This window comes from Moschus berezovskii, chromosome 11 (assembly GCF_049115385.1).
Source record: "Moschus berezovskii isolate FMDL1 chromosome 11, NW_MosBer_1.0, whole genome shotgun sequence".
Lineage (NCBI taxonomy): Eukaryota > Metazoa > Chordata > Mammalia > Artiodactyla > Moschidae > Moschus > Moschus berezovskii.
In genome coordinates this window covers 3,090,748-3,099,814 of record NC_142470.1, presented here as the reverse complement: position 1 = coordinate 3,099,814, position 9,067 = coordinate 3,090,748, and the positions used below count along the sequence as shown (strand labels likewise).

The 9,067-nt window shown below is 66.2% G+C and overlaps 2 protein-coding genes across 3 annotated transcripts in view; both read right to left on the bottom strand.

Annotated features, from left to right (window-relative positions):
* Window positions 1-3,319: 3,319 nt before the first annotated feature.
* DNLZ (DNL-type zinc finger) lies at window positions 3,320-5,420 on the bottom strand. The gene is made up of 3 exons (XM_055399669.2): window positions 5,147-5,420; window positions 4,306-4,445; window positions 3,320-3,574 (listed from the first exon to the last, which is right to left on the bottom strand). Exons 1-3 carry the CDS (start codon window positions 5,342-5,344, stop codon window positions 3,406-3,408), a joined length of 507 nt encoding a protein of 168 aa, XP_055255644.1. The 5' UTR covers window positions 5,345-5,420; the 3' UTR covers window positions 3,320-3,405.
* A 105-nt stretch (window positions 5,421-5,525) lies between these two features.
* The window catches only part of CARD9 (caspase recruitment domain family member 9), a 10,013-nt gene continuing 6,471 nt past the window's right edge, over window positions 5,526-9,067 (bottom strand). For both annotated transcript variants that reach the window (XM_088841032.1, XM_055399668.2), the window contains exons 8-13: window positions 8,463-8,654; window positions 8,020-8,061; window positions 7,691-7,739; window positions 6,407-6,483; window positions 5,864-5,946; window positions 5,526-5,777 (exon numbers count right to left, since the gene is read on the bottom strand). In XM_088841032.1, coding sequence (XP_088697158.1) covers window positions 5,678-5,777; window positions 5,864-5,946; window positions 6,407-6,483; window positions 7,691-7,739; window positions 8,020-8,061; window positions 8,463-8,654 — 543 coding nt within the window. In that variant the 3' untranslated portion in view covers window positions 5,526-5,677. The remainder of the gene's footprint in view (window positions 5,778-5,863; window positions 5,947-6,406; window positions 6,484-7,690; window positions 7,740-8,019; window positions 8,062-8,462; window positions 8,655-9,067) is intronic.

Here is a 9,067-nt window from a genome sequence, read left to right as displayed (position 1 = left end):
CATGGTGAAGCCCTAGGGCTTCTGTGCCACCGGGGTGTGGGGAGCGGTCTTGGGGACACAGCGGCAGGCGGTTGGGGTGTGTGTGCCCCCCCCCGGCCTTGACCCAGCGCCTTGCTGGGAGCCCCACCACCTCCCAGATTGCAGGAGCGGGTGCTGACCAAGGGCAGATGGAAATGGTGGCTCGCCTGGCTCCCTGCCTACATCCCTGGGCCCTAAGTCTTGGCCACAGACGTGGTGTTCTGGAGCCTTCAGCACCCAGGCCTCAGGCCAGGCTGACTGGAGCCCACTCCACCAGCTGAGACCCCACCTCAGTCCACTCAGGGACCACATCTGGGAGGTAACTGTGTGGGCTCCTCTGGCGTTAAGAGGGACAAAGCGTTCCTAGAGCCAGGACAGGGGTCTACTAGGCCAAGGCCAAGGACCCACCCGGTGGGGGCCGAGCAGGAGGCCGGCCAGGAGGCTGGGGAGAGAGTGGAGACTTCTGCTCGGGAGGTGCCTGCTGGGAGAGGCAGACCCACCCTGGAGTGCAGGAGACCCCCTGCCCTGGTGCTCCTGACAGCACTCCGGCGATGGGATCCCCCGGGGGCAGGGGAGCCCAAGGGGTCCCAGGCTGCATCCACAAGGCCTCGTGGGAAAGGGGCTCACCAGACCTCCGGGCACTGGAGCCCAGCACTCACAGGGGCACCAGCAGGGCCCTGGAACAGAGTCCGTGCCTCTGGCCGCATCCAAAGCCATGGGTGCCAGGACTGCAGGAGGTGGGAGCTGGGACAGGATGGTCCTGCACTCCAGCCTTGCGGAGGGAGGAGCCCTCTCCCCACGGGCACAGCCACAGAGCAGGCCCGCCTGGTCACCTGCTTGGTGCATGGAGCAGCAGCATCAGAGTGCACCAGTAGGAAGCAGGGCCCCAGAACGGGGCCCCAGACCACCGGGTGGGGCCAGCCTAGTGCAGCCACCCCAGTACCCACCCACATGGAGGGCAGATGGGCAGGTGGGCCTGGTCGGACCGCCCACTCACCAGAGCACGCCAGCCGCGGACGCTGGCAGCACAGTGCCCAGCCGAGCTTCAGGGGCACCAGCCAGCCTGCCGGGTGCTGCGGTTCCATCCTGACTGCTCCTAGGCCAGGGCTGGCGGCTCCCATCCAGGCTCCAGCAGCCCGCAGAGCTGTGGGCCACCTGCTCAGCACCCGAAGGCCACCTCAGAGCAAGGGAGGTCAGCAGACCTGACGTCGTGGCCCCCACTGTGGCGGCCAGCCCAGCGAAGCAGCCTGGGAAGGCACCACTGAGGAAACCGGCCTGGGGACGGGGGAGCAGGCACGAGAGGCCCCACCCCTCAGTCCAGTGACCCGCTGCTCCCTGCCCCCCGACGCTGACCACAGCAGGCCGGACAGCGAGGGGGGCGCCCACAGGGGTGGGGAGGCTGGAGACTGCTAGGTGGAGCTGGGCCAGAGGGGAAAGTGTGGGCAGGGCCTGCAGGGTGGGGTCGGAACGCCAGGATGGAGGAAGAAAGGCAGGGAGGGGGAGGGCGAGGCCCCCACGGGGAAAGGTTAGCCCTCCCCCACCCCCAGAGCTCTCAGCACCCAGGAAGCCTGGTGCTCGGCCGGCAGGAACACAGGGGCACCGAGTCTCAGCGGCTCCCAACCAGGTCAGGACGCTAAAGGCTCTGGGCAGTCCTGCAGGAAGAAGGTTGTCTGATGGCCTGGAAGCCAGCATTCCCAAGCAAGCTGTCCTCAGAGGCTTTCTACATCCAGACCACACCAGGAGGATTACAGGACCACTGGAGGTTGGCCCAGACACTCAACTCCCTAGTGTGACGCTTTGGGGCTTCCCTGGTGGCTCAGCTGGTAAAGAATCGGCTTGCAAGGCGGGAGACCTAACTGAGACTTTGGAAAGGGTCCTGGCCTGGGGTGAGGGAGGGAAGAGAGCCAGGCGCCTTGCGAAGTGACAGCAGGGTGGCGGTGGCCAGACCGTGGTGAGGCCAGCGACCAGGGGACAAGGCCGCTCGGAGCTGCTGATGCTCACAGGCCACCCGGGGGGCCGCTGGGGTCAGTCAGGAGGCAAGGGGAGGAACAGGGTAGGGGCCTTTTCTGTGGTTTCCAGGGGGAAACACAATGAGACAGGACCAACACGCCTGCCCCCGCCGGTGTGGAGGCTTTCAGTGGCTCTGGGTGCAGGGGCCACCCCGAGTTGTCCGGAGCCTGCCCTGGGTGCACTCACCCCACCGTTCCTAGGACCTGCCCTGCCCTCCAGGCTCAGACCGATGAGTTCAGCAGCAAAGGACATGGCGAGCAAACACGTCCAAACTGCCCAGTGAAGGGAGGTCTGGGCTGGGGGCACTCCTGGGGTCGGCTCTGCGCTCTCACTGTCCAGTAGGCTCCCTGGGCCTCCCCAGATCGGCCCCCAACCCTCCATGGGCAGCAAAGCCCTGCCCCCACGCTGCTGCTCCAAGGCCAGAGGTCCCTCGGGGCCCGGGGGCTGGCTCAGCCTCCAGAACTGACTCTGCAAATGTCACAGGAGGTTCTGGGCGGGATAATAGGGGGTTGTTCGCCATGGGAAGGACGTGGGGGTAATCAAGGCAGAGCACGGGCTGCCAGCTCCCAGAGAACAATGCCCAGGCCCGTGCCCATGGGGGCGGCTGTCAGGAGCTCAGATCCTGCGGGGATCCGGCAAGACTGTGGCTGGTGATTAATGTTGAAGGTCACACAGCCCAGAACACTTCTGGAAATAAACACGCTTTCGTAAACACAGGAACATCCTGAGAAGGCAGTCAAGCTGGGCTGGGAGACAAATCGCACCACCTGGGGGCGGGGGACACGCACACGGCAGCCCCAGCCCCTACCCCGTTTGCCAGGTTGGCTGACTTTGCTTGGCTGGTGGCCAAGGGTCAAGGCTGAGATTGGCACCGGTTCACCGGTGCATCCAGGTGGCACAGAAGGACCTGTGGGGCCTCCTTGTGCATGACCAGAGGAACAGGACCCACGGTGGGGCTTCCGCCCCTCCGGAAGGACAGCAGCTGATTGGCCGTCAAGATCGGGTCCTGACAGCTGGGGTAAGGCTGAGCCACCCTGTGCCTCTTTCCGTCTGTAACTCCTGACAAGGTGGCATTGTGAGCACCTTCATCAGAAGATAGGAAGACGGAGGCTAGGAGAGGCAAAGTGACCTGCCCAAGGCCACACAGCGACAGCCCGGGGAGGGGGGGGCGGGCTCAGACGTAACACTCAGCACCTCCCCACTCAGATGCGGCCTCCAGCCGCAGAAGGCGTGCTTATGACTCACTGCCTCCAGAGGCAGCACAGACAGGAGAGCCCCAGGTCCCAGCGTCTGCAGTGAAGTCTGTTTATTGACAGAAAACAGGCAAGTCCAGAGCGGCTCAGGACTGGAGCATCCTTCTCCAACGCAGAAGACGGGTCAGCTAGCCTCCGTCTTGCCAGGCTGGGTGGGATCCTGGTCCTCAGCACCTTCCGCAGCAGTGGTGGATTTGGGGGGCCCCACAGCCTCTAAAAGGAGCTCCAGGGCCCCCTCGCCAGCCACTTGGCGTACCTTCTCCCCTCTGGCTGCCAGGATTTCTTCAATGTTCCTGAGAAAGAGGGAGGTGCTATGACACTTCCTGGCCGTTTTGCGTCTCGGGCCCTCGAGGGAACCCCAGGCCAAGCTCAAGTGTGTGGGTCCTGCACTGGTGTGGCACCAGGGCCACCCGGTCAAGAGGCTCCTGAACACCATCCCTCGCTGCGCGCCGCCCCTCACTGCTCTCCATGAGGGGGCGAGGCTGACACTGCAGGACCAAAGCCCCCGACCACACTAGCTCACACCCACCCCATCTGGTGCAGCCAGCCAGCCTGAGGACAGAAAGGTGCATGCTAGGACCCCCGCCTCATAGCAGATACTTAGGAGGGAGCGCCTTGTAGGGTGGAGAAAGGAACTACAAAGAAAAAGGAAAGCTGTTTAAGAGTCAACCTAGTCTGATCCCTCCTGTGGGGGGGGTGGGGAGCGGACATGTCACCAGGTCCTGCCTGCTCCTGAGGCTAGTACTGAGAGCAGAGGTCAGGCAGTGAAGCAAAGGGGGATGGCCTAGGGCAGAAGATAGCAATATTTGGAGCATACTTCCACCCAAAAGTTATCATGGTTCATCTGAATTTCAAGTTCAATGATGCATTTCTTGACAAGGAAGCTGGGCTATAGAGATAAGCTCTGTAATCTTCATTAGAAGGGTGGTGCCCCAGGGACGGTGGGTGGGGCCGCAGACTCAGGTCGGATCCCGAGCCCTGGGATACAGGCCTCTGTCCTCAGCCCAGCCCAGGCAGGTCTCACCTCTTCCCATCCAGGTCCGAGAACCAGCCCAGGTTGTCGGCGATGATGTGGTGGTTCTGGCAGCCGGGGCAGGTCACAATGACCACACCCTGGTGATAGGCGAGCTTGGAGATGCGCTTCGAGGACCTGCTCCCACAGACCTGTGGGAGACTCCAAATTGAGGCCCTCCACACGGCCCCGCCCCTCCCAGAAGGCTTAGCCCCACCTCCGGAAGGATCTGTCATCCCAGGTGATAGCCCCACTCCTCCTGGAAGGCCCCGCCCCATCTTAGCCCCACCTCCGGAAGGATCCGCCCCACGATAGCCCCACCCTCCTGGAAGGCCCCGCCCCATCTTAGCCCCACCTCCGGAAGGATCCGCCCCATAATAGCCCCACCTTTCGGAAGGATCCGTCCCCACTGGTAGCCCCACCTCTTCGCGCGTCCCCGCCTTCTCCCAGGTGGATCCACCCTCTGATAGCCCCACCCTTCCGGGAAGGCCCCGCCCCAGACTAGCCTCACCTCCGGAAGGCCCCGCCCCCAGTGAAAGCCCCACCCTCCTGGAAGGCCCCGCCCCATCTTAGCCTCACCTCCGGAAGGCCCCGCCCCCAGTGATCGCCCCACCCTCCGGGAAGGCCCCGCCCCATCTTAGCCCCACCTCCGGAAGGCCCCGCCCCCAGGGATCGCCCCATCCTCCGGGAAGGCCCCGCCCTAGACTAGCCTCGCCTCCGGTAGCCCCGCCCCCAGTCATCGCCCCACGCTCTGCGGCTGGCCCCGGCCTCCCTCGCAGCCCCGCAGCCCGGTCGCGCGCCGGATGCAGGCCCGGGCCCCCAGCTCCCGGCACCGCCCCCGCCACGGGCCCACCTTGCAGGTGTAGACAAGCTGGTAGTGCGCCGGCCCAGGTCCCGGCGCGGAGCTCAAGCGCCGCCGGCCCCAGCCCCAGGCTCGCCTCGTCCCCGCGGCCCCGCGGGCCCGGCGCCCCCACAGCCACCTCGGGCCGGGCCCGCGGGGCCGCGCGCGGCTCAACAGCGCCGGCACGTGGCTCAGCGCCGCCCGCAGCATGCCGCCCGCCGGCCGCCCCGCCCCGCTGCCATCTTGGGAGCGGGCGGCGGCGGAAGCGGCCCTCCCCGGCTTCCGGCGCGGCGGGCGGGCGGTGGGCTGCCCCCTGGCGGCCGGAGGCGCGTGCTGGCCGGCGCGGGGTCGGAAGAGGCGCTATGGCCCGAGACCACTGGAGGCGGCGATGTCCGGACAGCGGTAGTTTATTGACAAGGTTGCACTTTAAGGTCGCGGCACGCGTGCGCGCCACACAGAACCCGCCCGCGCTCGCCGACCAAGAGGCTGCCGGCGGGGCCGCGTCCCCTTCCCGCGACGGGGAGGGCCGGCCGGGCGGGCCGGCTAGGCGCCCTCGGTGTCGGGGTCGTCGCTGCCCGAGGTGTTCTCTCCGTCCGCCTCCCCCTGCCGCGCGCCGAGCTGCATCTTCCGAAGGGCCCGCTTCCTGCGGGAGGCGCAGACAGCGCAGGCGGCCGCGGGCTCGCACGAGGCCCCCGCCCGCAGCCCCACCCACCGCCCGCGCGGGCCCACCTGCGGTAGTTCTCGAAGCTCTCCTTGAGGCGCCGCCGGCCCTTCTCCTTCTCTGGGGGCTCCCGGCCGTTCAGTCCTGCGTCCTGGAGGAGGGGCGAGGCTCGGACTCCGGCCGGCACCCCCGTGGGCCCCACTCCCGGCCCTGGGGCTGCGCACTGGGGACCAGGTCGGCGGGGTGCGCTGTCACGCTTTTCAGATGACAGGACGGGCCCAGGGACCCACGGCTCCAGACCCGGGTTCCTTCCACTACAGTGTCTGGGGTGACCCCTTTGTCAGCCTCAGTGCAGTGGACAGGGAGGCCGATTTCCACTCACTCAAGGCGGAGCCCTGTCCAGAAGACTGGACTGCTCCCTGCCCCCTGGCCTTGCTTTGTCCACAAATGGAGGAGCCTCAGCTTCACTTCACTGTCCAAACACCCACACCCCAGGAGCCCGTGGGCAGAGTCTGTGATCAGCCCCCGGGTGTCTAGGTGGAGGAATCACTCTCCAGTGTCCAGGCTGAGAACCTCCCCAGGGGCCTCCCAGGGACTCCAGGCAGCCTTACCTCTGGGGTCTGTGATAGCTGTTCCTCCTGCAGAGCCACAGACGGCTGCTCCGGGCTCTCCCCAATGACCAGGCTGCCTGGAAGGAAGAGTGCCTGTCCGTCCTGCCCAGCTGCCAGGGTCGCGCTGGCTGGTGCCTCTCACCTCACCCTGGGCCAGCCCCGTGCCACCTCCTGGGCCCTCAGTTGGACCTGCCAGGACCCCCGCTGTGTGGACACGGGGCCTCACGTTCACTTCTCGCCCCCCGAGTAGACGGCTCGGGTGCCCTGGGAGCAGGGGCTGGGGTACTGGGGCTCCCTCCGTATCTGGAAGGGCCAAAGGCTCAGGAACCTCAGAAAAAGTGCTCTGATGGGCTGGCTCTCCAGAGCTGTCCACAGTGGGGGGCGGGTATGGATCCCAGGTTTCAGGGACATGGTGGTGGGAGCGGCCCAGGCCCAGGTCTTCCCCTGAAGCTCACACCTTTCTCTCCTCCTTGGCCTCTGACCCTGGAGCCTGCCCCACCTCCCGCAAGGGGCCACGCCAGCTCAGGGTTGGGGCTCATAGGCTGGCTGACCAGCGGCCTTCCCTGCCCACTCGCAGCCTGTGGGTCCTTCCTGCCCACGTGGGGGCTCGGTGGCTTCAAGCTCGTCCTCGGGCAGCAGCAGAGGGCCCGAGTCCTCACTTCTCCATTTGCTGCCTCCTCTTCCTCTTCTGCTTCCCCCCGCAGCTGGGGTCTGACGCTGAGGAAGTCTGTCTGGCTTCACACGCTACCTCTGCGGTAGTGCCCCTCCCCCCACCCTCCCAAATTCCCATCTGACACCCAGCTTTGGAGCCAGCCCCTCATCATCCCCCTGGGGCCGCCCCACGCCCTGTGTCCAGGCAGGCAGAGTGATCCCACCTCCGCCACCTGAAGCCCCCAGTGCGGTCACCCGGAGCTGTACCCCCTTCCCTGTCTGTCCTCACGTCTTGCAGGCTGCACCTGGGCAGCGGCCACCGCCCTGCTCCCTGCTCCGGAGGGCGGGTGCTCCTCCTCTCAGCATTCCTGGGCGCTGAGTGGAAGCTGGCCAAGCCTGGGCCCCAACTCAAATGGGGCTCCTGTCCGCTTTCTGGGGCTTGCTCATCCCTCTGAGCCCCAGTGTGCCCATCTGTGAATTGAGGTGTGAAGGTCAGGGGGCCAGGGCTGGGGCACGCATCCCCCAGCACCAGCATCACGCAGCATGTGTGCCGAAGGTCAAGACAGGTGCCAACTTGCCACGACGAGGAGGCCTTGGTCAGATTCCTCCGGGACAGGCTGCAGGCCTCCTCACCTTTGTCTGAGAGCTGGGTATCCTCCTCCAGATCCTGGGGGGGTGAGAACTTCCCAAGAGACATGGGGTGATCAGGCCGCTGCCCTGCTGGGAGCTGACCTGACCATCCATGCTGCCCGCCCTGGGCTGCTGTCCCCACCACCATTCCCCGGTGCTGGAATGGACCTATGCTGGAGGGACCTATGCTGCCCAGGTGGGCACGGGGAAGAAGGCAGGCAGTGCACGGCCAAGCTCCCAGAGCTTTGCGTACGGACTGTGGTCTGGCAGAGGCCATGGCCCGGAGCGTCCGGTGAAGCCAGCGTGGGCCCGACCTGCAGAGTCATGCTCACCTCCTGGGAATTCCTGGGCGAGCTGTCCTCCAGGTCGGAGCTCTGTGGTCATAGAATAGGGGTCCGTCAGCAGGCTGTGAGGGAACCGAGCCACTCCTGGGCATGGGGTGGGGTCCCAGGCTGGCTCCCTCGCCAAGGAAGCCCTTCCTGGCTGGGCCTGGCCAGAACGCGCCTCCGTCCCTGCTAACCATGCCCGGCCCTGAGCTGTGCCAGCCCTGCAGCAACCCTCCAGAGGGCTCGGCAAGGAGCCAGCCTTCCAGAGGGAGGAGGGGCTCAGGAAGGTCCAGGGACCTCTGGCGGCTCCTCCCCGGGGCTCTGCGGTCTCTGAGGACACACCTGCTCCCGCGTGGCTGCACCCCCCCACCCCCCTCCAGCCCCATCGTGGCAGAGCCGCGGCTGTGACCCAGGGCTGACCCCGCGGAGACCCCCTGGGGGAGGCCCACCAGGACGAGTGCATCCAGCTGCTGCCGCCGGAGCTTGCCCTCCACGGCCAGCAGCTGGCTCTCGCGCTGGAGCAGCTGCAGCTGGAGCTCGTCCGCCTTCTCGCTCAGCTCGCGGACCTGCTTCCGCAGCGCATCCTTGTCCTGCAGGCTGCGCGCGTGCTGTGCATGCAGCTCCTCCCGCATCAGGGTGGCCTGCGGGGCAGAGGGGGCAGGGCAGGCACGTGGGGGGACCCTTGCTGAACCGCCTGGTGAGCGTGGCCTGGCCCCGTGTCCCAGGACACACGCACGCCCCACCCGGCTCTCATTTCCCCTCCCGATCTCACTTCTCAGCACAGTTTGATTTCTAGCAACACTTCCAGGAGAACTTCCAGCAACGAGGCTGCGGAGGGGCCAACACCGGCCCCTTCCCTTTTCTTCCCTGAGGATAGCTCTCATGTTTCGGGCATTTGTAAATATGACCCAGGCTCACGATGGGAAGTGCGGACCATTCAGAAAACAAAGGAGATGACCGCCCACCTCCGAAGTGCCCCTGCCCACCCTGCTCCCGTGTTTCCTGTTTCCCGGGTGCGCCTGACACCGAGAACACTATGGTTGATGGTGTGCAA

Bases quoted from the DNA above. Each gene is read 5' to 3' on its own strand.
- DNLZ (XM_055399669.2), bottom strand. From the start codon at position 5,344: ATGCTGCGGGCGGCGCTGAGCCACGTGCCGGCGCTGTTGAGCCGCGCG. The intron at 4,446-5,146 runs GTGGGCCCGTGG...AGTCTCCCACAG, and splicing joins AGCTTGTCTACACCTGCAAG to GTCTGTGGGAGCAGGTCCTC. The intron at 3,575-4,305 runs GTGAGACCTGCC...CCTCTTTCTCAG, and splicing joins TCGGACCTGGATGGGAAGAG to GAACATTGAAGAAATCCTGG.